At 55.0% G+C, this 27,549-nt stretch overlaps 3 protein-coding genes across 13 annotated transcripts; 2 read left to right on the top strand and 1 right to left on the bottom strand.

Moving 5' to 3' along the window:
• Window positions 1-223: 223 nt before the first annotated feature.
• Window positions 224-15,691, bottom strand: GIGYF1 (GRB10 interacting GYF protein 1). 9 transcript variants are annotated; one of them, XM_036824505.1, is made up of 28 exons: window positions 15,563-15,614; window positions 12,118-12,251; window positions 10,425-10,668; window positions 9,548-9,699; window positions 9,194-9,303; window positions 8,971-9,100; window positions 8,775-8,870; window positions 8,522-8,633; window positions 8,301-8,409; window positions 7,923-7,963; window positions 7,534-7,704; window positions 7,046-7,299; window positions 6,808-6,916; window positions 6,205-6,342; window positions 5,893-5,993; window positions 5,505-5,676; window positions 5,220-5,386; window positions 5,001-5,113; window positions 4,800-4,916; window positions 4,572-4,672; window positions 4,358-4,440; window positions 4,120-4,263; window positions 3,814-4,041; window positions 3,384-3,568; window positions 3,128-3,288; window positions 2,879-3,042; window positions 2,664-2,793; window positions 224-2,574 (listed from the first exon to the last, which is right to left on the bottom strand). In XM_036824505.1, the coding sequence occupies exons 5-28, from the start codon at window positions 9,226-9,228 to the stop codon at window positions 2,522-2,524; spliced, it is 3,114 nt and encodes a 1,037-aa protein (XP_036680400.1). In that variant the 5' UTR covers window positions 9,229-9,303; window positions 9,548-9,699; window positions 10,425-10,668; window positions 12,118-12,251; window positions 15,563-15,614; the 3' UTR covers window positions 224-2,521. The 9 variants fall into 9 exon arrangements, with proteins under 9 accessions (XP_036680400.1, XP_036680403.1, XP_036680399.1 ...); XM_036824508.1 differs by having other exon boundaries at window positions 9,194-9,368; window positions 9,548-10,668; XM_036824504.1 differs by having other exon boundaries at window positions 9,548-10,668.
• POP7 (POP7 homolog, ribonuclease P/MRP subunit) lies at window positions 15,627-26,374 on the top strand. 3 transcript variants are annotated; one of them, XM_036824518.1, is made up of 2 exons: window positions 15,627-16,110; window positions 25,678-26,374. In XM_036824518.1, the coding sequence occupies exon 2, from the start codon at window positions 25,688-25,690 to the stop codon at window positions 26,108-26,110; it is 423 nt and encodes a 140-aa protein (XP_036680413.1). In that variant the 5' UTR covers window positions 15,627-16,110; window positions 25,678-25,687; the 3' UTR covers window positions 26,111-26,374. The 3 variants fall into 3 exon arrangements, with proteins under 3 accessions (XP_036680413.1, XP_036680412.1, XP_036680411.1); XM_036824517.1 differs by lacking the exon at window positions 15,627-16,110 and adding an exon at window positions 25,200-25,427; XM_036824516.1 differs by lacking the exon at window positions 15,627-16,110 and adding an exon at window positions 25,204-25,423.
• Window positions 16,125-21,674, top strand: LOC118880697 (40S ribosomal protein SA-like). Its single transcript, XM_036824515.1, is given in 3 exon segments — window positions 16,125-16,368; window positions 20,252-20,830; window positions 20,832-21,674. Coding segments are annotated over 2 exon segments (846 nt in total). The 5' UTR covers window positions 16,125-16,368; window positions 20,252-20,392; the 3' UTR covers window positions 21,240-21,674.
• Window positions 26,375-27,549: the final 1,175 nt, after the last annotated feature.

Raw genomic sequence — 27,549 nt, 5'->3', positions numbered from 1 at the left:
ATTCCTTCTCGGCCAGAAGCGGAGTCACAGGCAGGAGGACCTTCTCTGGCCTGCGGGTCACAGGTGTTGCACACACACAGCCCTCCCATTTCTAGTCTGGCCTGGTTAGGCTGGTCGAGCACAGCCGCCCCCTGCCTGTGGCTCTTTCCGTTCCCAGCTCTTTTGAGCTGTGCCTCCCGTTCCCAACATGCCCTTACCCCAAGAAACAACTCAGACGCAGAAGGGGAGAACACACACCAAGTTTTATTGGGGGGAAGCGGAGTATTTACAGAGGCAGGTAGACGAGAAGGGAGTCACACAGGTTGGGGAGATGGTGGGTACAAGGCAGACAAGATACAGAATGACCCCTGCACCCACCCTAACCCCGGGAAGGGCGGGGGAGCAGCCGGGGCCCAGGAAGACGGGCTGGGAAAGGACAGCAAGGGGCCTGAGTCCCTGGGCTGGGGGGCTCAGGGGCTTGTAAACATTGACCACTCTCAGAAGGGGATGGGGGTGGGAGAGGGCTCCCCCTACACTTCCTCACAGGGTTAAGGCCTCTCCAGGCTCAAGGGCCCCCTAAATTCAAAGTCTCTTTAGCTGGAGGGGGGAGGGGAAGGAAGAGACGGGGAAGAGTGTCATCCCCCCTCCCCCTGCATTGGCTGCGGCAGGGGTGGGGGCAGTTACATTCAGTCACAACAGTACTCCCCCAACACCTCTAATGCCGCCAAATACTGGCTCGAGGAAAGGGGGAGCTGGGGGGCCAGCAGCAGCAAGACATTTCCCCCTGGCCCATCACCCCCTTATTGCTTTAGAGAGAATATTGTCTTTTCACGGACGCTAACACTGTTGAAACCAGGGAGAAGCAGGTGGAGGGGGCCCCTCCACCCCCGAGGCCAGCTTTATCCCCCAACACTGACCCAGTTGCCACTTTGGTGCAAAAAAAAAAAGTAAAAAAAAAAAAAAATCATCTCTCTGGGGATAGATGGGGAAAGAAAACTGGGGCCACTCCCCATTTCCCCAGGGCAGGAAGGATAAATACATTCATGGAGGGGAGGCAGTGGCAGAATCTTGCCCTAATACTGCGCTCTGAGCAATGAGGTCCATGGGAGAAGTTAAATGAGAAATCCAAAAGATACAACAAACTTAAAAAAAAAAAAAAAAAAAAAAAACCAAACCCAAATGGAGACAAACCCAGGTAGGTGATTGGGAATAAGAAGTTGGTGAAGGGCAGCCTACCCCCGACCCAGGAGAGACAGACACTCCCATTTTTGACACCCCACCCCTACCCAACATTTAAAAACATGAGGGGAGCAGGGAGGCGAGAGGCCGCTTGCTCCTCTCCCATTTGGTCAATGGAGGGGTCAGGGCCGAGCTGGGTGGTCCACATCCCACACAGCTGGCTGCAGGCAGGGAGCTCCCTTCTAACAGCCCCGCACTGCAACCTGAAGCCCCAAGCGGCCCACTCCCGTGGCCTCCTCGGCCCCTCGCCTACCCCCTTCACAGGAGGAGCAACAGTCATTAAGTGGCGCCTCTCTCTCCAGCTCCTGGAGGAACTGCTCCGCCCCCACCTCGCTCGGGGTTGAGGCAGCGGGCACAGCAGGGGCTCGTGGCCCAGAGAATACATTCATGTGGCAAGGCAGGGAGCTGGGACTTTCAGCTTCACACCCAGGCCGGCCCCCCCGAATGGCAGCGGAGGGGGAAGCCCCTCACCAGGGCCAGAGTGGAAGTTCTGCCGGCCTGACAGCCAGATGAGGTTGGCACTGCCGGCCCTCTCCCATCCACCCTGTCAGCCGGCGCAGGGTGGCAGCCTGGGGTGCTGAGGCGGCCTGGCCCATTTGTGCAACTTTCCCCAGAAGCAGCAAAGCCAAGGGGCTACTTTGGCCCCCACCTCAGACGCCTCTGCCACAGTCACAGCAACAAGGGAGCCGTTCACAGCGGGTCCGGCCGGCGGGGCTGAGGGGGCCTCGCTGTGCAAACTGCTGGCACCCCAGCTTCCAGTTACCCCAGTGGCCCACCGTGTGGGGCAGGGAGGGTAAGTGCAGCCTCGGGGGCCAGGCAGGACAGGTCCGTGGGTCCCGTGTCCCCACTGCCCCAAAATAACAGTGTGTTTTTTCTTTCAGTCTCCTAACCATTTTTTTTTTTTTTTTCTTTTTTCTTAAAAAAAAAAAAAAAAAAAAAAAAAGAAAAAAACGAAACAAAAACCTCTGTGGATCTTCCATTGTCGCTCCCCCATCCCCAAAAGGGAAAGGGGGTGCTTAGAGTCTACTTCTTAACAATTTTTTTTTGTCTCTCCTAATGTTTTCTTCAATGTTGTTTAAAATTAAAAACAAAAACAAAACAAAAAAACCCTTCCCCCCAATCTGTAAAGTGCCTCGTGGTGGGTGAGTTAAGGTGCATCGTGTGGTTTGTAACAAGTGCTGGGGACCCTGCCCCTGCTTCCTCCTATGCTCCTCGTGGGGAGCCTGCAGTCTGGGGACCCAGGGGTCCAAGCCGCTGCTGCTGCCCCTGGCCTATAGCCCAGGGTGCTGGTGGGACGGGCTGGTCAGTAGTCATCCACGCTCTCGATCTCACCAGAAGGTCCATGCAGGGAGTACCCTGAAGCCAGGGGAAGCTGGGTTTGAGCTCACCCACCCAGGCTCCTGCCCAGTGCTGAGGAAGGAGCCTCCTCCCCACTCCAAACTCACCCAAGATGCTGGGGTCCGAGTGCAGCATCAGTGCCCGCCTCTTGGCCTTGCTGCCCTCCCCAGAGCCGAGTTTGGTGCTGTGGTTGGTCTGAAAGGCTGTCTGCAGGGAGCCACTGCTCAGCCAAGCCTCCTGCAAAGCAGCAGAGAGGGAGGGGGGGCTCAGGGGAGCACTGGGCGCCCTCACTGCCTCTGGCCAGGGCTCTGTGAAACCTCACCTGCTGCTGCTGCCGCTGCTGGCTGGCCTTCTGCTTGGCCCTCCGCTCCAGGAATTGTTTGGCAAATTCTTTGGCTTCCAGCGTGTCCCCCAGGCAGGAACGGATATAGTCATGGACGTCGTAGGGGGACTCCACCTCCTTGAGGATCGCTACAGCCATGGGCACTGCGGGGCGGGACGGGGCTGTCAGGGCCCACCCGACGCGGCTCTGGAGCCCCCAGCCCAGCCTCCCGGGGAGAGCCGCCGGTACCGTCCAGGCTGCCCGTGGCGCTCAGCGTGTGCAGCATCTGCTCACACCACTGGGTGAAGCCATCCTGGGGCCGGGGGATGCCCTGGAGCAGCTTCAGCAGCTTCTCCTCCTCCTCCGTCTTTTTGCGCACAGGCCGCCCTGACAGGTGGCTGTACGAGTCACTGAGCGGGATGGAGGTGAATCAGGGACGAAGACAGCAGTGAGCTCAGGAGTCCCGCATCCTTCCACCCCCACCCCTGCAGGCCCCAGCACCCACCTGAGAGAAGGGCTGCTGCGGCTGTTCTTCAGGCCCAGGCTGCGGGCCAGGCTCCCGCTGCTCTTGAGGGTGTCCTCCCAGAGCCCCAGGCCGCTGCTGCCCCCACTCTTGTCGGGCCCGCCCCACAGCGGCCCGGCCTCAGATACCCACTGGTTCAGGGGGGCGGCGCCCAGGCCCCCGAGCTGCTACAGAGGGCAGTGAGTCAGGGTGGCCCAGGCGGGGACACGCACACTCGAGAACGCTGAGTGGGAGGTTGGTCCAGGTGGCACGGGGGGTGGGGGTGAGGTGAGGGCCTCAGAGAAGAGAGCGCCTCCAGGGTCACATGGGGACCAGCGTGCCCCCCACCCTGGGTCACCCCGGGAGCTGACTGGAAGGGGTTCCCGAGGGCCCCAAGGTGCCAGCCAGCAGGGGCCAGGCCCAGCCTGCTCACCACACGGTGGTTGGGAGCCGGGGCCCGCGACGGCTCCCGAGGCGGGGGCTGCTTGTGCATCTGCCGCTCGCCCTCCAGCTGCAGCTCCAGCAGCGTCTTCATGGACAGGCCCTGCTTGGCCAGGCCGGCCCACAGCGGGGGCGGGGAACTGGGCGCAGGAGGCACGGGGACGGCAGCCGCCGCCTGCTGCTGCTGGAGCAGCTTCAGCAGGAGCTCCTGCTGCCGCACCTGAGGCAGAGACGCGGTGAGGGCCGGCGGGCGCCCCCGCACGGCCCAGGCAGCGCGCGCGCTCGGCCGGGCCCCCACCTGCTTGCGCCGAAACAGCTCCTCCTCCTCCTGCCGCCGCTTCTGCTCCTCCTGCTGCTGCTGCTGGCGGCGCTTCTCCTCTCGGCGCTTGCGCTCCTCCTCCTCCCGCTTCGCCCTGAGCTCCACTTCTCGGCGCTCCTGGAACTGGAGCGCTCGAGATCAGACCCGACGTCAGGCCTTCCCCTGCCGTGGCCCGGCCCCCGACACCCGAGGACTCCAGCCCCAGACGCCCACTCACTTTATGTTGCAGCTGGAGTTGTTCTAGAATTGGACCCTGAGTCGAAGAGTTAATTGGTATGTCCCAAAGACTGGCCTCACCGCCTGCGGGGAGCAAGGGCAGCTGCAGGAGGGGGCTCAGGCCTCAGGGTACCCACCCACCCGCGACTGTCGGGGATAGAGAGGGGACTCCAGGACTCGGGACGGGCCGGGCGGGGCAGCGGCTGGCCACACACCTGACTGTGATGAGGCTGAGGTATGTATGTCCCAGAGGGGGCCCGAGTCTGGCACTGACAAGGACCGGTTCATCGTCGGGAGCAAGTTCTGGTCCCCACCCCTGCGGAGCGAAGCACTGACACTCAGCACCCTAAAGCCATCTCCAGCCTGCACCCCACCCCCCCACGACCCGAGGGCTGTGCGCGCGGCCACGGGAAGACAGAGCGAGGACCGGGCGTCCCACACACCTGGGGGGCTTGAGAGCTTGGAGCTGCTGCAGGAACGCGGTGATCTGCTGCTGCGGAGGCGGCGGCAGGTCCCCCAGAGCCGCCTTTTCCCGAAGCGCACACTGCGGGAGCTGGCGGCTGCCGAGAAGCGGGCGGGCATGAGGTGGGCCGGCCACAGGGCCAGCGCGGCCCTACTGACAAGCCCTGCTAGGCCCCCCATACCTGCCGACCAGCTGCAGAAACTGCTGGTGCTGCAGCTGCTGGTACAAGGCGGCTGCCGCCAGCTCCTGTTGCTTCTTCAGCCGCTCCTGGTCCATGTTTCCCTGAGTGAGGGCCAGAGAGTTCCGGCGGCTCTGACCTTGGCTTGCTCTGCAGCACCCGCTGCCATCCGCCAGGCTCCCACCTCCCGTCCCTGCTCTGTGCAAAGGGGGGTATGCTCACCAGCAGTGGGGGTGGTGAGGGCCCAGGGGCAAAGGGCACACGACCCCACATCTTGATCACCTCACCCAACGGCTGGAAGCCCTCATCACAGCCCCGCTTCACAAGCAGGGCCATGGAGAAATAGCCCGCCTGGAACCACTCCGCCATCTCCTGTGTCGTGAAGGGGCCTGGGCCAAGGGGAGGGGGGCCGCGGTCAGAAAGGTGCGCCAGAGGAGCCCTCGATGAGAACGGTGCTGTCCCCACGCCCCAGCAGCCCCTCCTGCATGCCCTGCTTCCCACGGGCACCTTGGATCTCCCCCTGCGGGTCCTTGTAGAACCACTTCCGGGCCGCACCATGACTGAGGGGGAGGGCGGTGGCAGCTGCAGAGTGGCGCAGGCCCTGGGCCTGGATGGCGGCTGTGAACTGCTCCTCCTCCAGGGAGCTGTCCTGCAGGGAGGCCACGAGCTTCTCTGCCTCCTGGGAACCCAGGGAGAGAGGGGAAGGCTCAACCGGCCAAGCCCAGCAACATCAGACGGGGCTGGGGCTAAGGTGGGGTGGGGTCAAGAGAGCAGGTCCTAAACACAGTGGGACCGATGGGGAAAAGCCTGGAACCGGGGCAACGACAGACGGAATAAAGACTCTCTGTCCCCCCAGAGGGGAGGATCCCCAGAGCCTTCTCAGGCCCCCTCACACCTGCTGCAGGTGCTTCAAGCCTTCATCATCTTCCAGATCTCCAGGTGGGCCAGGGGGTGAGCCCACCCCAGGACTCAGCTGCACTGCTCTCATATCGTCTCCTAGACGGAGCAAAGAAGGGAAGGTGGAATGGGGGAGTCCAGAGAAGGGGGCGAGACAGTCCCCCTTCTACCACCCTTATTCCAGAAAAGTCGGCGCTAACTCTGGCCCCTCCACAAACACTCCTTGCACCTCCTTCCCACAGGGAAGGGGAGCGTCTTCCCCGCCAGCCTCAGGCTCCAGGGAAAGGGCGGCCCTGCCCTCCGGCTATACCTTCAGCTGCCGGCAGGTCCTTCTCCACAGCATCATCGCCTTCCCCGTTACCTCCCCAGAGTGGGCCCAAGCTGGGCAGTGGGGGCGGGGAGCTGGACTTCTCCTCCTGAGGAGGCAGTGGGGTCAGTTCCTTCCCACCTGAAAGGGAAGGGTAATTACCAGAATTCAAAACCAAAGAGCCGGAAGGCCTTAAAAATGATTTAGCACAAACCCTCCATTTGTGGCCAGAAGGGCCTCTGGGTATCGAGTCCACCCACGTATCTCTGGTCAACACAGCTAAGGTTCGGTGCACTGACACCACAAACCCCACTCTGCACGCTTCCTCTTTTGCCCCTCCGGCGATGGACGTGCATCCACACCACCGGCCAGGGCTGTACACACACCACCACTGGTTTAATACCGTGTTCCACAGATTCCAGGGACTGCCAAAGCTCATTTTGATTCTGCTTTGATTTTTATCTGACACTCGGCCTATCGGACACAGCCCTGCTGTTTCCAGGCTCCTCCCCACACCGTGTCGGCACCGGCCTCCCTCCGCGCTGCCCGTGGACCCCGCTCGCTCGAGGCTGCAGGCGTGCTCCTTGCCCCACCGCGCAGGCTTACCCGCCTCAGGCCCCTCCTCGTCCAGCCCTTCGGAAGGCTCTTCCTCCTCTTCCTCCAGACCCTGGAAGTCGAGCTCCTGCTCCTCAGGAATGGGCTCCTTGGGGCCCTTCTGCACAGGTTACGGGATATGACAGGGAGGTGAATGGCAGAGGAAAAAAGGATGGAGTGAGAGGACCCCCTCAGGGCAGGTTCCCACCAACCTCTAAGAAAAGTCTCCCCCTCGCCGCCTCGCAGATACCTTGAGAGGCAAGAAGGCCCCGGAGGCATCGAAGGTGCCCATTTCTTCATCCTCATCGTCCAGACACCACTCCGGGAGCCCATCCTTGTCGTCATCAAAGCCGTCAGGCCCTCGGCACCTCCGGAGGTGAGAGCTGCCCCCCCCACCCCTCCCCTCCTCTTCACCACACCCTCCTCGATCCCCTCGCAAATCAAATTCAAACTTGCGACGCCGGTCCCCATGTTCCCGCCAGCCAGCAGAGCGGGGGCCGCCATCTGGGCAGGAAAAGTCGGAGAAGGAGAATTGGTATGCCAGTCAAGCCAGAGTCCCCAGTCTTCTGCTGCCCACCGGGACCCCCCGGCCCAGAACAACTGGCACTTCCGGACTGCATTCCCACCCACCCCGCTCCAGAACTCTCTGCTCCCTCTACCTGGCCGCAGGTGCCCACCCTCACAGGAAGTTCTCACCGCCCGCCGGCCCCCACAGCGCCCACCTGGCCCCAATCTCACCAGGGCTGGCAGAGCGCCAGCGGTCGCCATCTCGCCGGGGTCCTGCCCCAAGTCTCCAGCTGCCCTCCTCCTCTTCCTCTTGCTCCTCTCGGAGAGAACGCCAGTTCTCGCTATCTGAGCGGGCATGCTCCTTCCTCGGGCCAGCCCCTCCCTCATCAAACCCGGATCGCGCTTGGGAGCAGGGGAAGACACAGTCAGCGGACGGCGGCCACGGTCCCTGCAAGACTCTTACTATACGCCTTGCTGGGAAAGAGGAGCCCAGCTCCGGGCCCTCCTGCCCCTACCACCTCCCCCAGGAAACATCCCCCAACCGGGGCCACCCATTTCAGTCCTCCCCCACCTCTTAACGACCTTCAGGGCCTGGCCACCACCCTCACCACTCTCCATACCTCCATCCCTCCTGGCCGACTTCTCAAACCGCCTCTCGCTTCTGTGGGAAGGACAGGTGTGGGTCAGAGGACAGTTCCGTCCCCGACCTGCAGGATCTCTGCTCACCTTGTGCATTCTGCCCTGAGAGGTGCGGGGCGGGGGGACGGGGGTGGCGGGCTTGGAAGGAAGCCCAAGGGCGTGCCCAGAGAATCGGAAGGAAAAGGGCAGGGTCATGGGGGTCAGAGGGCACAGAGAGAGCTCTCTGACCAGGGCTAATCTGGTGGGTCTCCTCGTGCCCTCTGATGACAAAGACCCAAGCCTCCCTCCATGAGACCCTGGGCCCTAACCCCGGGGCCCCTCTCTGCTCTGCCTCTATGCCACCTTCTCCCAGCCTGCACCTGTCATCCCAACTCTGGCTACGCTGGATCTCCCGGGGGTTTCGGCCAAAGGCCCCATCGCCTTCTTCAATGCTTCTTTGGTAAAAGCAACTGTCACCACGGCCGCGGCCTGGAGAAGGAATGAGGTGCGCGTGGGAAACCTGCCGGCTCACCCCTCCAAGTCCACAAGACCGCGAATCCCACCGCTGCCCGCCCCAGAACACGCCATCACCCCCCTCTACCTCGGCTCCGCGTGCTGCCCCTGCCACGGGAGGCGCCACCTAGGGGGGGACCAGCCCCTTTCCCCATCAGCCTCAGCACAGCCACACTGTTCACTGACAGGGAGAAGTTTCTCTGAGGAGGGAGCCAGGGGTGGGAGTGAGGACCCAGGCACCCGACCGCTCCCACCCCACCCACAACCGCAACTCCACCACCTGCCTTCCCAACTCCAGCCCCCTCCACGGTGGAGACGCGGCGCCGCCGGCAGGGCCCCACCTGCTCCTCCTCAGTCAGAGGCTCCAGGGCCAGGGGCTGCAGCGGCTCCTCCTGCAGCACCGCAGCAAACTCCTTGTCTTGCAGCTCATCGGGGACCTGTCAACCGGGGCAGGAGGTATCACATGCTCCTGGGCCCTCTCCACTGGCCAAGGCCAAGCGGGCAACTGGGCCACACCGCACCCCCGCCCACCCCTACCTTGCTCTCCTTGACATAGAGGGCCAGCATCTCCTCTCGCCCGTAGCGATAGTCGGCCAGCTTGTATTTGGGCATGGCAGGGGATGGGGGTGGGGAGGCCACACTGCCACCACTAGAAAGGGCCCTCAGCCTGCAGAAAGGGCACGAGAAGGAGACAGACAGAAATCTGAGCAGCCCTGTCCTTCCCGGCTTCTCTACGCCACCCAAAGCACACCTGACTCACCACTCAGGCCCAAAGTTGAGGGTCTCTGCTGCCATTGTGGAGCTGGGCGTGTCCTAGAGGTCGAGGGGATGAGCAGGGGAGGGGGAACCTGGTGTTCACTCTCCAAACACCTGTGGAGACGTGGGGGACACTGGGCCTTGGAGACGGCACGCCCGGAGAGCCCAAAGGATGAGGACTAGGTGGGTACAGTAATGGGCTCTATAAGGACTCGCCTAAGCCAGCCACGTGCCACTCACACCACGAGTTAACCAAAGAGTCACGCTGGAGGAAGGCCTGGGGGAGGGGAGGAAAACAGGCAGCCAGAGCCCCTTCCAGCTTCTGCAGGGGGATGTCCTCCCTCTGGCCCAGACTCACCTGGCAGCCTTGCCCAGGGAAGCAGGTAGGGCAGGGGCAGGGCTCTCTCCAGGCAAGGGCCTGTGCTGGAGTGAACCAGGGTCCCCAGGCAACTGGATGTTGGTCTGACCAGAGCAGTGCCCAGGGAGGGACCTTCACATCTGGGAAAGATCCTTATTGAGGGGCGAAGAGAAGAAAGTGGGGTTAAATTACTGGTCAGACAGACCTCCCTGCCTCCAGCCCTCCTCCGTCTTGCATAACAAGAAGGCCCACAGCTGCCTGGAGGCTGCTGGTTACGGAGCACAGGGGACCCCAGCCCCTGCTCCTCCTCATCGCTGCCCTGCACGCATCAGGCCTCTCGAGCGGCCAGTTCACTCGGCGGAGCCCGGCGGAGGTGCTGGGGGTGTGGCAGGCACCTCCCGACAGCTCAGCGCTCTCGCCAAGTGGCCCAGCATTCAGTAAAAGGGTGCCTGAGGTACCCGTGGATGTTTACGACAAAGAGAAAACACACATACACACAAGCAGAAAACCCACTGGAGTCCCAAATGTTCTAGAGAGAGAAAAGGCCAGTTATTAAGAGGATTAGAAGTTTATCTGGGAGCAAAATTACCTCTCCTCTGAAAACACTCAGGTCTGGCTGCTTGGCAGCTAGAATCCAGAGACTCAGTTTGGGGAGAGACCAGGTACAAGGGGAGCGGGGGCTATTCCAGAGCCCGAGGTGGGGCGCGCTGAAGGCCGCGGCCGGCCACTCCAGCCAGCGTGCCCAGGGCTCACTCACCAGACCGGAGTCAACACCGAGGCCCGGTCCCTGGGATCAGGAAGAGCCCGATCGTAAGGACAGAGAGCCAAGAAGAGAACGATGTTACCGTGATACAAGCTAGGAAGAAGGCTCCCTCACCACAAAGCAGAAATAAGGTCAGAGTTACTGAAGCTGACAGAAGCGGCTGTGGTGGCGGCAGCGACCTGTCCCTCTAAGGAACAGCGGAGGCGGCTCTCAGGAGGCGGCGCATCCCTGGTGGTTCCGAGCAGAGGGTGGGAGGGCAGGGTCTCAGGGAGCCGTGCAAGGGCTTCCCTCACTGGCTGGGGCGGAGGCTGGACCGGAGCACCTCCACAGTTCCCATCGACTCCAAGACTCCACAACTCTGGGAAGGAAGGAGGAAGAAGGGTTTCCACCAAAGGGGCCAGGTGAAAGCGGCCCTCCTCCACAGCTGCAGCCCAGAACACGAAGCAAACTCCACGACAGACACGGGACCCACCCCCAGAATCCCAGCATCCTAGGGTGAAATGCAGCTTGTGAGACCATCCAGAGCAGGGCTGACCTCCCCCGGCACGGGCGTCTCTTCTACAACAGACTCAGCTGGCCATTTCTGGAGCTGGAGCACGCCACAGCACATACGGCCGTCAGAGAAGACAGGCCTGTTGAAAAGCTCTTCCTGTCACTGTATTCGAGTAGCCCTCCCAGAACAGCCGAGTCCGGTTAGTTCTGTCTACGCTACAACCCTTATGTAATTTGGCCAACAAATGACTCTTGAAAACATTAGCTAAATAAAACATACCAGTCACGGAAGAACAAATATTGGATGATTCCTCTCACGTGAGATTACCAGGGGAGTCAAATTCAGAGGAACAGAGCAGAACAGTGGGTGCCAGGGCTGGGGGTGGGGGCAAGGAGAGTGGGGAGTTGTTTAACGGGGACAGTTTGAGCTGAAATAGGGCAGATGAAAAAGTTCTGGGGATGAGGTGGATGGCTGCACAACAACGTGATGAATGTATTTAACGCTGCAGAATCGTATCCTTAAAAATAGCTAGGGTGGGGGCTTCCCTGGTGGCGCAGTGGTTAAGAATCCGCCTGCCAATGCAGGGGACACGGGTTCAAGTCCTGGTCTGGGAAGATCCCACATGCTGCGGAGCAACTAAGCCCGTGTGCCACAACTACTGAACCTGCGAGCCACAACTACTGAGCCCACGAGCCACAACTACTGAAGCCCGCGTGCCTAGAGCCCATGCTCCGCAACAAGAGAAGCCACCGCAATGAGAAGCCCGCGCACCGCAACGAAGAGTAGCCCCCGCTCGCCACAACTAGAGAAAGCCTGTGTGCAGCAACGAAGACCCAACGCAGCCAAAAACAAATAAATAAAAATAATTTTTAAAAAATAGCTAACATGGTATATGTTATATTTGACCATTTTTAAAAGGTTTGTGGGGGGACTTCCCTGGCAGTCCAGTGGTTATTAGGACTCCATGCTTCCAATGCAGGGGGCGCAGGTTTGATCCCTGGTCAGGGAACTAGGATCCCACATGCCGCGCGGTGCGGCCAAAAAATAATAATAATAAAATAAACATGACTGGTAAAAAAAAAAAAAAAAAAAAGGCTTAGAGGGAAAAGAAGACATTTGGGGATAGCTATCATATATTAAGTCTTCGTCACTCCAAGAAAAACACCCCACTTCCTTCAAACAAACTCAGGAGAGGCTGTTCTGAGCCTCTTCCAGGCCACCCCAGAAGAGCCCCATCCTAGAACGATGGGACAAAGAGTCCTGCGAGCATGGAAAGCTGCTGTGGGGTGAGAGGACAGAAAGGGGACAACTCACCCTCCCACCCCTCCAGGGAGTGGCAAAGGCGGCTGGCCGCCAGGCGCTTCCCACTTCAGCCGTCACCCTTCTGTCCTGGTTGTAAGGAGTGAACTGAGAAAAAGCGCTGGCTCCCGGCGTGAGAAGCAGGGAAACTACGGAGGCGAGAGAGAGGCAATCAGGCGAGAGGAAGTGGAGGAGCGGCCGGTGAGAGAGGTCAAGCATCTGAGCGGGCCCAGCCAGGGGAGGCCTGGGTCCCAGAAGCCGGTGGCTGCCTGGCCCTTCGACTGCGAGCTGCACACACGCGCCCCACCGGTTCTAGCTCCAAACAGGCGTGCGTCTTTCCCACGTGCTTCGTCAAAGCCACCATTTCTCAACTGGGGGCAACTCTGCTCCCCAGGACACATCCGGCAATATCGGGGGGACATCTGTGGTCGGTGTGACTGGGAAATGCTACTGGCATCCAGTGAGCAGAGGCCAGGCATGCTGCTAAACATCCTACGCTGCACAGGACAGCCCTCACCTCGAAGAGTTATCTGCGCCCAGATTATCAACAGGGGCACAGTCAAGAAACCCGCCTGTGCGCCGCAGGCAGAAGGTAACCATGCCTGTTGTCTGTCTATGGGGAAGAATGTAAGACAAGAGAAACCAAATTTACTCCAGCTCATTCCTGCCTCTGAAGAGCAAGGAAATCATTCCCTAATTACACTGTCCCATGAGAGAAATCTGCAATCCTGCCAGGAGGGAAATCCTCGGGAAAAGAACAGATTAAACAAAATTGTCCTAAGTCTATCACAAACTTTGAAAGCCCAGCATTTGGATCCCCTTCCAGTGAAGGAAAGAGCAGGAGGTGTTAGGCAGGGGACGGAGACAGCATCCCTCCCTGGCTACTTGACCTAAGGGTGTTGTGCTTAGCCCCCACCTCTCAGCATCTGTCTGCCTCATCTATCCACACCCCGCCCCCTTCTCCTTCTCAAGCCTCAGCGTACCCTCACTCCCCCAGCACCTGAATTACTGCTCTTAAAAGACTGCCCCCTGCCGGAGTCCAAGGGAGAGAACACACACTGGTTCTGGGTGCTCACGACAGGCTTGAGGGAACACGAGGGGAGCCTGTTCTCTGGGGTTCAGAACTCACAGGAGAAGGAAAAAATCCAGAGAATACGCAGTAGCAGTACACACTAAGTTAAGAACGTTATTTCCTCATTCCATCACCGCGAAAATTAGCCCCAATCCAGAGCAATGTGCTTTGGCACAGGAAGGCACCACTATTAACAGAAGTACAATACCAAATTCCCCAACATTTGAGCAACCACCCAGCCCCAAGCCTGTTGGAGGTGACTCCGCCCTTTCTCAGGATGGAAAGATTCTCCATGCGGGGTAGGAGAACTCTGAGACTTAAAAAGAGGTGCAAGCCCATGTTCTTCCCAGCTGGTCAGTTTTCCCAGCTCTGCCCTCTGAGCCATCATAACAACGCCCTGCAGCATGTCTAGTAGTTAACAGTTTTCAAAACACTTTCACACTTTAACTCATTTGATCCCTTCTGCCCACTTGTCCAGTCTTGGGCTCCAGGCAGAGAAAACAAGGAAGGGAGGCTGCAGCTGCCCTGATGGGAGACGCTGACGTCTCTGACACCCTACCTGAGACTGGAGAAGGGGCACATGTGCAGCAAGAACCACCCCAAACTCACAAGCACACTTTGTGAGTTTTAAACCATTTTTAATTTCTCGTTAGAATGTTAAAAATCCTTCCCATAGGGACTTCCCTGGCTGTCCAGTGGTTAAGACTTTACCTTCCAATGCAGGGGCTGTGGGTTCGACCCCTGGTTGGGGAACTAAGATCCCACATACCTCACGGCCAAAAAACCAAAACATAAAACCAAAAAAAAACACAGAAGCAATACTGTAACAAATTCAATAAATACTTGAAAAATGGTCCACACCAAAAAAAAAAACCTTAAAAAAAAATCCTTCCCATAGCCACTTCTTCTCACCTCCTCTGCTCTAAAGTGGGGCTTTTTTTTTTTTCCTATCCCAAACTCCAACTACAGATGTAAAAGTCAGGGCAAACTGGGGTCCTTTAATCCATCAAACCACAGACAACATTGACACATCCGCTGGCTGAGAAAGACAGGCCAGGAGTCTAAGAACAGAACTCACTTGACTGTAATCACCATGTGGGACCCCTCGAGGTCCCTGGTCCCCGCCATGGCAGCCACACAAAGCCCAGATCTGTTCCAACCCTGCCCAATGACACACTAGACCTATCATCTAGGAAATAAAACTGAGGCTGGGGTGATGGAGGGTGGCCTGGGACTGCACAGGGAATGGTACCGATGAAGGACCAGAAAGCAAACTCCCACACTGTGAGAAGCTAAGGGGACCAGCCTGTTGGTACCCAAGGTGTTTCAGGTGCAAAGTCAAGGGGCGGGGGCTAAACTGCAACCGCGTGTCAGCTCTCGGGCAGCAGAAAGGCTGTGGAGGCTGATCTCTGGAAAAGCAGCAATGAGAAGCAAGAGGGGAGTGAGACTGGGGTGGGTGGAAGAAAGAGCTGGCCAACAAGTACTGGTTGAGCATCTATCCCCGGGGCTAGGCCCGGCCCTATGATGGACCAGACCTGCACGCTCACTGGGAATGCTAGCAATGGCTGGGTAAGACGTGCGAGATGAGGGTCTTTTTAAAGTTAACTTGGGGAAAAAAAAAAAGGCAAAGTGTGAGGGGCCGTGACTGGGGAGCTGCTGCATCAGGGGAGATGGGCTGGGAAGGGCCCAGCCTGGCGACAGGACAGACTAAGGTGTTTCACACGGCCGGGCAACCGGGAGGAAGAAGACCCCAATGACCAAGCACTAATGTCGCTGCTGAAAGGAAATTTAGGCGAAGACCCAGGCGAAGTGCTGTGGTTAAGAGGAGAGGCTTCCACGTTAGCCAAAAGTCACGGAAAGCTTGGACTTTAAGACCCGCCGGGCCCAGCTCAGGCCGATAAGAAACCGGAGGCGCGTTGGGGGATATCTCCGGGGAGAACCGGGCACTAGGGTCCCGGGCCCCCGGGCAGAAGATGCGGGCGGGGGTAGGTGGGGGGCCTGGGACGGGCTTCCGAGGGCCGGAGAGCGACCGTTAGGAGCGCGGGGGTGGGAAGGAGGCGGGCCGGCCCGGGAGGACGGCGTGCCCTTCAGGGAGGGGGCGCCAGGTGCGGGGGCGCGGGCGGCCGCCCCCGGGAGGGAGCCGGCCTCCCTCCGGGCGGCGCGGGGGCCCGGCCCGCGCCGGGGGAGGGTCAGGCGGGGAGGGCCGGAGGGCGGGCACACCGGGCGTCGGGGGCGGCGGCCTCGGGAGGAGACGGGGGAGGGTCCGTGCCGGCGGCCCGCGCTCCCGCTTTGGCTCTCGCAGGCTCGGCGCGGCCGCCTCGGCGTCGGGGGCGGGCCTGGCTCGGGCCCGGCCGCGGGCCGGGGTCCGTGAGGCCGCCGGGCGCTTACCGCGGCGGGCGGGCGGCGCGAGGCTCCGGTCCCGGGGCGTTGGCGACGCGCGGCGGGCCGGGGGGCGGCGGCGGCGGGGGAGGGGGCGCTGGCGCTCCCGCGGCGGCCGCTCCTCTCTGTTTGTGTTTGTAGCAAGATGGCTGCCCGCCTCGCACCACGTGACGCGGACGCGGGGCCGCGGGGCCGCCCCCTCCGCCCCCGCCGCGGCCGCCGCCACCGCCACTGCCCCCCTCTGCTGCTCCGGCCCGCTCCGACCCGCACGGCCAAGCGCGCTCCTAGCGTGCCCGGCGGGCGCGGCCCGGATGCCCGTCGCCCCCGACCCCCCCCCCGGCACGTGACCCGGGAGCCCGGTGCCTCACGTGACACAGCCTGCTGTGGGCCGGGGGGGTGGTGAGGGTGTCCCCAGGGTGCTCCCCGGCTGCCCCCCCCGCACGTGATGCGCGACCATCGCGACGAAGGCCGCCGCTAGCGGCATCGCCCGCCTCCCGGACGGTCGGCTTCCTCCGGGAAGCCCGCCTGGATTGAAGGAGACCACGTACAACCCAGAGGTGTGTTCATCAGACATCCTCGGGGTATATGAAATAAACGAGGAACCTAATGGTTTAGAAACAGTCCGAGGCAGCACTGGCTGGTGAGACCTGGAGTTTCTATTTGGCTCCGCCACCGACTAGCCCCCTAGACCTCGGGGGCGAAGGAGTTGACGCCGTCGGGCCTCAGTTTCTGTTTTATAGTAAGGTATTGATTCTCTGCTCCGCCCCATCCCTGGCCCCCATTCCACTCCCGGAGTGCTGAAAGAATTAAAATAGGTGAGTGTGAAAGGCTTCGGAAAGAGAGAAACTACTATGCAAATGTGAGAAGTAGATTGACACCGCCTTTGTTTAAAAAGGAGGTTTTCAAGAATGACTTTTCCGATTCCCTGAACTTTTTAGGATGAAAAAGTCTTGTGTGTGTTTTCACCGTTTTCTTTGGAAGTTACGCCAGAATGTATACTCTACTTCCCAGCTTCCTAAAACAGCCGTTACCAAAAACAATAAAATCCTCAGGACAGGGAAGGGTAAATTCAGACTTGGAACTTGAGTCCTCTGTGTTTCGCCAAAACGGAGCGCCGACCTCCGGAGCTACCAGGAAGGCCCTTTGTTCTTGCACGGAGCACACCCCAGGTTTCGTGTCTGCTTTTTTCAGTTCCCTTGTCTTTCTTGCAGTCAGGATTCCTGCCTCAGTGTAGTCAGTGAAGCTGCTTGTTCACAGGCTGGAAAATGCAATTGTTTAAAGCGAGGGCTTGTGTGCTTGTTCCATCCCATACTGACCGTGGTCTTGGGCGACTTTACTCATCTCTGAGTATCTGGATTGCATGGTAAAGCACTTAACACAGTGCTTGGTATAGGGCAGGCACTCCACAAATGTTAGCTAGTAGGGCCTTCTGGGTCCACAGTATTCACATTGTTAACTGTATGAAAATGTATCAACAGAATCCAATCTCCAATCAGGTTCTTCTCCTAGAACAAAGTTCTCAAGTTTATGACAGCTGTTTTTTCTTACTCCAAAGCTTTTTTTCCCTCCGCTTGCCTAGATTGTGTCCTACCCTCTGAATAAGGTCTTAGCCTTTTAGCCTGTTTTAATTATTAATTAGCAAATGTGAGATTGTAAATTATGGTGGAGAAATGGTACAGGGGAAAAGGGGAAATCCCTGTGAAGGGGAAGCAGTCAGGGACAGTGGTGGCCTGTGCTGAGCAGGAAGGAAGGGCAGGTTTTGGGTAGATTTAAGAAAAGTGAGTATCAGCTTTAGAATAGTGACAAGCCAGGCTGATGGGAGAAGAGGACCTGGATTGCTAGTTGGATGAGACGTGAAGTGAAACTTAAGTTGAGGGCTTCGAATGCTATCATGAAAATGTTTTTGATTGGACAGTAGTACCTACCTACCTACCAGATGCTTTGCGTCAGGGAGAGCACGCTGGACTCCAAGGTAGGAGATTGGAGTGATTGATCGATCACCCCGGGTTTCCTGTATACCAGCTTGTGATCCTGGCCAAGTAATCTCCCCCAGCCGTAAAGTGAGAATGCGTTTGCTGCTGATGACACTGTGGAAATTGAATTGTATAAGCACCCTCTTTGAGAAAGGAAACAAATCAGAACTGTGAATCTCCCGTACAAAATTAAAGAAAAAAATTTGAATGAAGAAATCACTTGGACCTAAGATATTTTTGTTTATTCAGGTTTATTCAAGACTATGCTGTAAAATGTCTTGGTCTGTGTTATTTCAAATTTGGAAGCTTTTGAACTAAACAAATTGATGTGGTTAGATGATTTATCGAGATGAAAGGGAAGTCTCAAGTAAGAGTAAACAGCCAAACTCTGCCTTTTTTTCTAATGGCAGATTCCCCTGCAGTGTTTTCCTTCGATGAAATGCAAAATGGTAAGGACCATCTTAGTGTCAAATCAGGGTATTACAATGCCTGGCTTCACCCACCTAAATTGCGAACCTTTATATTTATCTGTATGTCAAAGTTTGGAAAACATTTTAAATATCATGAAAAGACACACAGCCTGAGTAATGGAGTGATAGCTCATAAACTGTGCTTATTGTTAATTATCAGACAGAATGGGCCTTACAATTAATTTATTGCATTCAGAGTTACTTTCCTCCATGAGCTAAGTTCTTTGGTCAATCAAGTGTAAATGCTTGTCAAGTCACCAATGCAAAATCACCACATTGCTAAATCCACTGGTTTGTTATCTTATGTGGCCTATCAGCAGCATATGACACAGCTGGTCACTACCTCTTCCAAGAAATGCTTTCTTCACCTGGCCTCCAGATCACCATATCCCTTGGTTTTCCTCCTAGCTCATCAGCTGCTCCTTCTGAATCCTTTGCTGGTTCCCTCCTACTTCCCTATCTCCCAGGGCTCAGACCTTCCAGACCTCTCCATTGTAACAGGAGGGACTGCACAGGATCTGAGCCCGACTGCTAGACATTACTGCCTCACCTTAGCCATTGCTTCCTTTGGAAAACTTTGCATCCCCCCAAGGTCATATTGGCTGTACCTCCTTGAGGGTCCACCGAACCCTATACATGCTCCATGCTGAGCAGTGGTCACACTGCCTTGCTCATCTTGTTTGCCTTCCACAGTAAACTCTGAGCTGCTCAGCACAGAGTTGTTCTAGGATGTATCTAGTCTTCCAGCAGCCTAATGGGTCTCCTTGATCCAACTTTTATTGCTGAGTAGTATTCCATGGTATGGATGTACCACACTTTCAATGGGTGATGTAACCAGTCACCCATTGAAAGACACATGGGTTGTTTCCTGTCTGGGGCTATTACAAACACTGCTATTACAAAAACTGCTATGGACATTTGTGTACGAGTTTGTAAATTCCCATGTGTGCTCTTGCTGGGTCATATGGTGAGTGTGTGTTTAATTTTAGAAGAAACTGCCAAACTATTTTCCAGAGTGGCTGGACCATTGAACATTTCCACAAACAGTGTATGAGAGATCCAATTTCTCTGCATTCTCCTAAACACTTAGTATTGTCAAAATTTTTAATTTTAGACATTCTAATAGGTGGGTAGTGGCATCTCATCATGGTTTTAATTGCATTTCCATAATGGCTGTGTTGAACATCTTATGTGCCTATTTGTCATCCTTATACCCTCTTTGCTAAAGAACCCTCTGTTCAAGACTTTTGCCCATTTTCTAATTGTTTTTGTTTGTTTTTGGTCTTTTTTGGCTGCGCCGGGTCTTAGTTGCAGCACTCGGGATCTTCGTTGTGGCATGCGGGATCTTTTAGTTGCAGCATGCGAACTCTTAGTTGCAGCATGTGGGATCTAGTTCCCTGACCAGGGATGGAACCCGGGCCCACTGCATTGGGAGCACGGAGTCTTAGCCTCTGGACCACCAGGGAAGTCCGTAATTGAGTTATTTTCTAACGCTTGAATTTAGAGTTCTTTATCTATTCTGGATACAAGTGCATTGTTGGATATGTGATTTGCGGGTATTTTCTCCCAGTCTGTGGCTGGGTGGTCTTTCACAGAGTAAAAGTTCTTAATTTTGATGAAATACAACTTATCAATTTTTTTCTCTTTTTTTTTTAAAGCATATATTACTTTTCACATTTATTTATTTATTTATGGCTGTGTTGGGTCTTCGTTGCTGTGCATGGGCTTTCTCCAGTTGTGGCGAACAGGGGCCACTCTTCGCTGCAGTGTGCGAGCCTCTCATTGCAGTGGCCTCTCATGCCGTGGAGCACGGGCTCCAGGCACGCGGGCCCCAGTAGTTGTGGCACGTGGGCTCAGCAGCTGTGGCTCACAGGCTCTAGAGTGCAGGCTCAGCAGCCGTGGCACACGGGCTCAGCTGCTCCACGGCATGCGGGATCCTCCTGGACCAGGGCTCGAACCCATGTCCTCTGCACTAGCAGTTGGACTCCCAACCACTGCGCCACCAGGGAAGTCCCCAATTCTTTTCTTTAATGGATCGTGCCTTTGGAGTTGTATCTAAGAACTCTTTACCTGACCCTATGTCATGAAGACTTTTTTTCCTATATTTCTTCTAAAAGTTTTATAATTTTCCATTTTATGTTTAGATCTACCATCCATTTTGTGTTTTTTGCATAGGGCTGAGGTTCAGTTCTTTGCCTATTTATTCAGTTGTTTTAGCACCACTTGCTGAAAAGACTCATTCTTTCCCCATTCAGCTGCTTTTGCACCTTTGCCAAAAATCAGCTGGCTGACTTTTCCGCACCAGCCAGACAGGGGTCCATACGGCGTTGTTCTGGATTCCCATCGTGACTTAAAGGGAAACTTTCACAATTTCCAGAGCCCTTGATGTCCTGCAAATGAAGGAGGAGGATGTCCTCAAATTCCTTGCAGTAGGAACCCACTTAGGTGGCACCAACCTTGACTTCCAAATGGAACAGTACACCTACAGAAGGAAAAGTGATGACATCTACATCATAAATCTGAAGAGAACTTGGGGGAAGCTTCTGTTGGCAGCTCATGCCACTGTTGCCATTGAAAACCCAGCTGATGTCAGTATCACATCGTCCAGGAATACTGGCCAGCGAGCTGGGCTGAAGTTTGCTGCTGTCACGGGAGCCACTTCTGTCGCTGGCCACTTCACCCCTGGGACCTTCACTAACCAGACCCAGGCAGCCTTCCGGGAGCCAGGACTTCCGGTGGCTACTGATCCCAGGGCTGACCACCTGCCTCTCCCAGAGGCCTCTTATGTTAACCTGTCTACCACTGCTCTGTGTAACGCAGACTCTCCTCTGCGATAATGTGCACATTGCCATCCCACGCAACAACAAGGGAGCTCACTCAGTGGGTCTGATGTGGTGGATGCTTGCCCGGGAAGTTCTGCGCATGCGTGGCACCATCTCCCGTAAACACCCATGGGAGGTCATGCCTCATCTCTGCTTCTACAGAGATCCTGAAGAGATTGAAAAGGACGAGCAGGCAGCAGCTGAGAAGGCTGTGACCAAGGAGGAATTTCAGGATGAATGGACTGCTCCAGCTCCTGAGTTCACTGCTACTCAGCAGGAGGCGGTGGACTGGTCTGAAGGAGTGCAGGTGCCCTCTGTGCCTATTCAGCAGTTCCCCACTGACTGGAGTGCTCAGCCTGCCACTGAACACTGGTCTGCTCAGGCCGCTGAGTGGGAAGGAACAAGCACCCAGTGGTCTTAAGCAGTTCTTCCACAGACTCTTAAAATGGAAATAGGTTGACGGAAAATAAACAGTTTCTTAAAAAAAAAAAAAAATCAGCTGGCTGTACTTGTGTGAATCTATTTCTAGGTTCTCTATTCCATTTTATTGATGATTGTGTCTGTCCCTTGGCAGATATCACACTGTCTTGATATTGTGTTTACACAGTAAGTCTTAAAATCAGGTGGTGTGATTCCAACTTTTTGTTTTTCAAAATTGCTTTAACTTCTCTCGCCTTGCCATATAAATTTTACAATAAACTTATTTACATCTACAAAACTTCTTGCTGGGATTTTCATAGGAATTGCATTAAATTTGGAGAGAATTGACATCTATACTACGTTGAATATTCCAATACGTGGACACGGTATATCTCTCCATTAATTTAGATCTTTGATTAGCATTTTGTAGTTTTAAGCAGAGTTTGTACGTTTTGTTACATTTATACTTAAATATTTTTCGCTCCCCCTCCTTTCCTCCTCCCCCTTCCCCTCTCTCTCTGGAGTGATTGTAAATGATTTTAAATTTTGGTTTCCAGTTGTTTATTGCCATTATATAGAAATACAATTGATTTTTTTTTTAACTTTTTTTTTTTTTGGCTGCCTTGGGTCTTCGTTGCTGCGCACGGGCTTTCTCTAGTTGCGGCGAGCGGGGGCTACTCTTCGTTGCACTGTGCGGCTTCTCACTGCGGTGGCTTCTCGTTGTGGAGCACAGGCTCTAGGCACGCAGGCCTCAGTAGTTGTGGCTCGTGGGCTCTAGAGCGCAGGCTCAATAGTTGTGGCGCACGGCCTTAGTTGCTCCGTGGCATGTGGGATCTTTCCGGACCAGGGCTCGAACCCGTGTCCCCTGCATTGGCAGGCGGATTCTTTTTTTTTTTTTAATTAATTAATTAATTTATTTATTTTTGGCTGTGTTGGGTCTTCGTTTCTGTGCAAGGGCTTTCTCTAGTTGTGGCAAGCGGGGGCCACTCTTCATCGCGGTGCGCGGGCCTCTCACTATCGTGGCCTCTCTTGTTGCGGAGCGCAGGCTCAGTAGTTGTGGCTCACGGGCCTAGTCGCTCCACGGCATGTGGGATCCTCCCAGACCAGGGCTCGAACCCATGTCCCCTGCATTAGCAGGCAGGTTCTCAACCACTGCGCCACCAGGGAAGCCCGGCAGGCGGATTCTTAACCACTGCGCCACCAGGGAAGCCCTATAATTGATTTTTGTATGTTAATCTTGTATCCTGCAAACTTGCTAATAAGCTAATTTATTAATTATATGTTTTTTTGTAGATTCCTTGGGACTTTTAATGTATATACAATCATGTCATCTGCAAATAGAGACAGTTTTTTTTTTCTTCCTTTACAATCTTTTCTTTGCCTTATCGCACTGGCTGGGACTTCCAACAATGAGAGTGGTGAGAGACGACATCCTTCCCTTGTTCTTGATTTTAAGAGAAAGGTGTCCAGTCTTACACTATTAAGTATGATGGGAAGCTGTAGTTTTTTGTAGATGCTCTTTACCAGGTTGAGGAAGTTCCTTCCATTCTCTTTTTACTAAGAGCTCTTATCATAAATGGGTACTAAATTATGTTAAGTGGTTTTTCTGTATCAATTGACATGATCATATGTGTTTTTTTCTTTAACTTGTTAATATGGTAGGTAATACTGATTTGTTTTCTTATACTGAACCAGTCCTGCATCTTTGGAATAAACTCTACTTGGTTCTGGTATATCACTCTTTTTATATACTGCTGGATTCAGTTTGCTAACATTTTGTTGAAGATTTTTGTGTTGTTCATGAGAGGTATCCATCTGTGATTTTCTTTTGTATGATCTTTGTCTGGTTTTGGCCTCATAAAATTAATTAGGAAATGTACCTTCCTCTTCTGTTTTCTGGAAGAGATTGTGTAGAATTTGTGTTACTTCCTTTTTTTTTTTTTTTTTGGTATAATTCACCAGGAAAACTGTGTGGGCCTAGATATTTCTTTTTCTAAAGTTTTTTTTTTTAAACTATGAATTTAATTACCTTAATAGTTACAGAGTTATTCAGATGATCTATTTCATCTTGGGTTAGTTTGGTAGTTTATTTTCTAGGAGCTGGTCCATTTTATCTAAGCTGTAGAATTTATGTGTGTAGAGTTGTTTGTATTGTTCTCCAAGTATAATTTAATGTTTATGGGATCTTTAGTGCTATCCCCTCTTTCATTTCTGATAATCATAATTTGAGTCTTCTTTTTCTTGTTCTCTCTTTTTTGTCAGTCTCGCTAGAGGTCAATTTTATTGACTTTTTCAAAGAACCAGCTTCTGGTTTGAGTTTCTTTATTGTTCTTCTGTGTTCAGTTTCATTGATATTTGCTCTTTATTATTTCCTCCCATCTTCTCCCTTTGGCTTTACTTTTTCTAGTTCCTTGAGGTGGAAGCTTAGGTTATGCTCCCATTCTTTTAAAAATACTGTTCCGTGTTTCCAGAATACTCCTTGCTTCCCTGAAGAATTCCTGTTTGTCCATCAAAACTCTGTTCAGATGTCACTTCTGAGATGGAGTAAGGTTGTAGCCAGCATTTCCTCTTCAACCCCAAATAACCCCCCAAACTTGTAAGAATCTGAACCTAAAAGAACCACAGGATTTAAATGGTGCTGGGAGAGAAGTTCTCAGGAGCCTGGCCTCTTTCCAACCTCCAGTCAAATGGGGTCAGACTCTACCCCAGGCAACTAGAGAGAGGTCTGGGGTGTGTGTGGGGGTGGGTGGGTGGGAGGGGCGGTGTGCTTAAAAATGCCAGCTCAGGGACTTCCCTGGTGGTCCAGGGGTTAAGACTCTGCGCTCCCAATGCAAGGGTCCCGGGTTCCATCCCCTGTCAGGGAACTAGATCCCACATGCTGCAACTAAGAGCCCGCATGTCACAACTAAGACCCAGCACGGCCAAATAAATAAATTTTTTTTTAATTAAAAAAAAAAATCCAACTCACGTGTAGGCTTACAGTTTGTAAGGTTATATTGGGTTTTGCAATTCAGTAGCAAGACAGGAATTCTCATCCCCATTTGAGTGATGAGGGAACTCAAGCGGAGAGTAGTTGAGGTCCTCACTGCAGGTCTAACTCATTTTCAAATGGAACTCTACAGAAGCTAAACCAATCTGGGCAGAAAACCCCTTCCCACTGGCTTTGGGGTGCCACCAACCCCCAGGTGTTGCCCTGCACTTTCCCGCCAGGGGGCGCACGTCCGTACTCCCAGGTGGCGGGCCGTGACCGAAGAGCTGGTGGCGGGTGGGGGTGGTGCAGGGGTGCGAGTGGGTCAGGGGGCCCCAGGGGAGCTGTGAAGGCTGGGCCTGCGGCTCATAGCTCGCGTCCCCAGGGGCTGGCCTGGGAGGTCAGCCCTGCCAGACGCAGGGAAGAAGGACGGGTCCCCGTGAACTGAAGAGGAGTCCCGGAGAGCTGTCCTCCGCCAAGGGCCGGGCCTCGCCACTCGTTACCCGCCCTCGGTCTTTGGGCAACAGGAACCTTGGGCGGGAGGTCAGTTCTGCCAACTCTGCCACACCTCCTCTGACCCGAGGAACTGCGATGGACGCGAGAGTGCAGACTTGACTTCAGACCCCTTCGCGATCACGTTCTATGGAACTCGCCGCCCTCCCTGCTATCTTTGGAAGACCCTTACCCCCAAATCCTCCACGCCCCTACAATAGCCTCCTCTCCTCCCTTCTGCCCTTCGGGACACCTCCGCGAACCGGGGACTCGGATTGGCCCAGGAAAGCTGACCTCCCCTTCCCAGATCCTCCCCAGCTCCGACTTGGTACACGCCTCCCGCCTCTGCGCCCCGCCTGGGAGGCGTACACGTGGTAGATCCCATCACCCCCGGAAGCCTCGCGTTACTCAAACACATCGCGCGGTTTTGCGAGCTCTCAGGAAAGGGGCGGGAGAACGGAGGCCAGGAAGGCGATTCGTGGATCCCGCGGGCTTGGCTGCAGGGGACGAGTGCGCGTGCGTACTCGGCACCCTTTTCAGGAGCCTGGCGCCGGCTGTGTTCTAGCGCTCGAGCGTTCCGGCGGCGTTCACTTTTCCTTCTCTTGCCTTCTTGGGGCCTGCGGGTCGCGGGCAGCGCCCTCTATTCCGGCCGGTCGGCGCAACGCTTGAGTGCCCTGGCAGGGGAGCGGGCCGCGGCGCGTGGAGAGCACTGTGGACCGGAGAGAGTAGGCGCGGAAGAGCTGGGGAAAGGGGGCGGTGGAGGGGCCTGGAGGTTGGGGGCGATGTGATGAATGAGTAGGAACTGGGGGTGGGGGAGATGCGGGAGCTTGAGGTCAGTGGAAGGGGACTGAGAGTGGAAGGGAATAGGGGCGTCGAGTGCGCCTTCTCCCGGCTTCACTCTTTGGGCAGGAAACGGGATGGGAAAGGAAGCGTTGGTCGCTCGTCACCCCTGGCTGATCTCGTCTCTTCCTCGTGCCAGGGCAAACAGCATGGCCGAAAACCGAGAGCCCCGCGGAGCCGTCGAGGCTGAGCTGGACCCGGTGGAGTACACCCTGCGGAAGCGGCTCCCCCATCGCCTGCCCCGGAGGCCCAATGACATTTATGTCAACATGAAGACTGACTTTAAGGCCCAGCTGGCCCGCTGCCAGAAACTGCTGGATGGAGGGGCTCGGGGTCAGAACGCATGCAATGAGATCTACATCCACGGCTTGGGCCTGGCCATCAACCGCGCCATCAACATTGCCCTACAGCTGCAGGCTGGCAGCTTCGGGTCCTTGCAGGTGGCTGCCAATACCTCCACCGTGGAGCTTGTCGATGAACTGGAACCGGAGATTGATACGCGAGAGCCGCTGACCCGGATCCGCAACAACTCGGCCATCCACATCCGTGTCTTCAGGGTCACACCCAAGTGATTGAGATGAGGCTGGCCCAGCTTATCCACCCACCCCCGTACAGCTAGGCTCAGATGTGGCTCTTCTTGTACTGAGTACTGTCATGGACCTTCTACCAGAGCCATATAGTCAAAAGCCTGTCCCCTCGCAGCCCAGAGGACTCTGAATTGAGAGGGCGAATATTGTCTTTTGTTGGGCCCAAGCAGTGGGGCCTCCTGAATCTTTGCAGTCTGTAACCATTGTCCTATACAATAAAAAGTATCAAGTTGTGTTGGTGCCCGGCCACCCCGCTGCACTGCCTCTCCCCTGTGTAAATTCTGGAAAGGAGAGTAGGAAAGAACTTTACAAGGATTTAGGTACAGGAGGGGAACCCCAGTGTTTCCTGCCGTCACAGAAAGAGCATAAATTGTACTACGGACACTGCAACCTAAAACAAACTTTAGTACAGTGCAGAAGCCTGACAATTCCAATGTTTGCTTTAAAATATTTCATCCTCACAGAAGAAGGCAGGGCAGATAAAGTATATACTCTCACCCGCTGGAGTGCAGCTGGGGTGTAGTTGTATGCTAGGAAAGCATCAGGTTCTCTGCTGGCGGTTCCCAGGCAAAGGAAGGGTGAGGGTTTAAGGATGAAGAAAGCAAACAAAGATGGGGGCCTCCTTTGTATCAGCCTGTGGTAGAGACTGAGACACTGCTTCATTTGATTCCTGGTCCTGAGGGGCCCAAATTGTTCTAAACAGCTATGGTCCAGAGCCCTTCAGACCCTTGTGTCTGGGCTGTTCTAAGCAGGAAAGGATAGCCTTCCCTTTGAATTACTGGGCACACAGGTCATAAGTACTTTTTTGTTTGGATATTTGTAGGAGGATCTGATTTTTCATGTTTATCAAACAAGTCACCTAAAGTGATTTTTATCAAAGTGGGTGGTGACCCATATATGGGTCTTGAAATCAATTTACTGGGTCAAAGCCTTTTAAAAAGCAAGTAAAAAAAGTTCAATTTCAATGGTAATATTTTGTTGACACTGTTTCAGTTATAGATGTGTATATAGACACATATGTGCTAGTTATGACATCAGTTTTACTGTTGGGCGTCAATTTTACTGTTGGGCAAGATCACAGGAGTTTGAAAGCCTTTGATCTAAAGGTTAGTAACAGAATTTGGTTCTAGTTTGCTTGAAGGCAGTTTGGGTTGGGGTTCTGAAAATTAACCTTCTCGTTTAACAAAACCTCTCCCTCTGGCTTGAGTATTCCTGTTGATGAGGGATTAATGCTGCGGAAGTGACTGCCAGCCACTCAGGAAAGTGAACTCCTTACAGAAGGACTAGTGCTTCATTCTAACAACTAAACACATGCTGAGTGCCTACTGTGAGCCAAGGCCTGGGCTGGGCCCTGGGGATGCAAAGATGGGTATAAAATGGCCCCTGCCTTCAAGGAGTTCACCACTTAGTTGGGAAGGTGGATA

The sequence above is a fragment of the Balaenoptera musculus genome, chromosome 15 (assembly GCF_009873245.2).
Source record: "Balaenoptera musculus isolate JJ_BM4_2016_0621 chromosome 15, mBalMus1.pri.v3, whole genome shotgun sequence".
Lineage (NCBI taxonomy): Eukaryota > Metazoa > Chordata > Mammalia > Artiodactyla > Balaenopteridae > Balaenoptera > Balaenoptera musculus.
The sequence above is the reverse complement of the archived record's forward strand: the minus strand, read 5'-3'. Positions and strand labels throughout refer to the sequence as shown.

Bases quoted from the DNA above. Each gene is read 5' to 3' on its own strand.
- GIGYF1 (XM_036824506.1), bottom strand. From the start codon at position 9,228: ATGGCAGCAGAGACCCTCAACTTTGGGCCTGAGTG. The intron at 8,410-8,521 runs GTAGAGGGGGGT...TTCCTTCTCCAG, and splicing joins GGGCAGCACGCGGAGCCGAG to GCCGCGGCCGTGGTGACAGT. The intron at 5,387-5,504 runs GTGCCCGTGGGA...CCCTTGGCCCAG, and splicing joins CCCGCAGGGGGAGATCCAAG to GCCCCTTCACGACACAGGAG.
- POP7 (XM_036824518.1), top strand. From the start codon at position 25,688: ATGGCCGAAAACCGAGAGCCCCGCGGAGCCGTCGAGGCTGAGCTGGAC.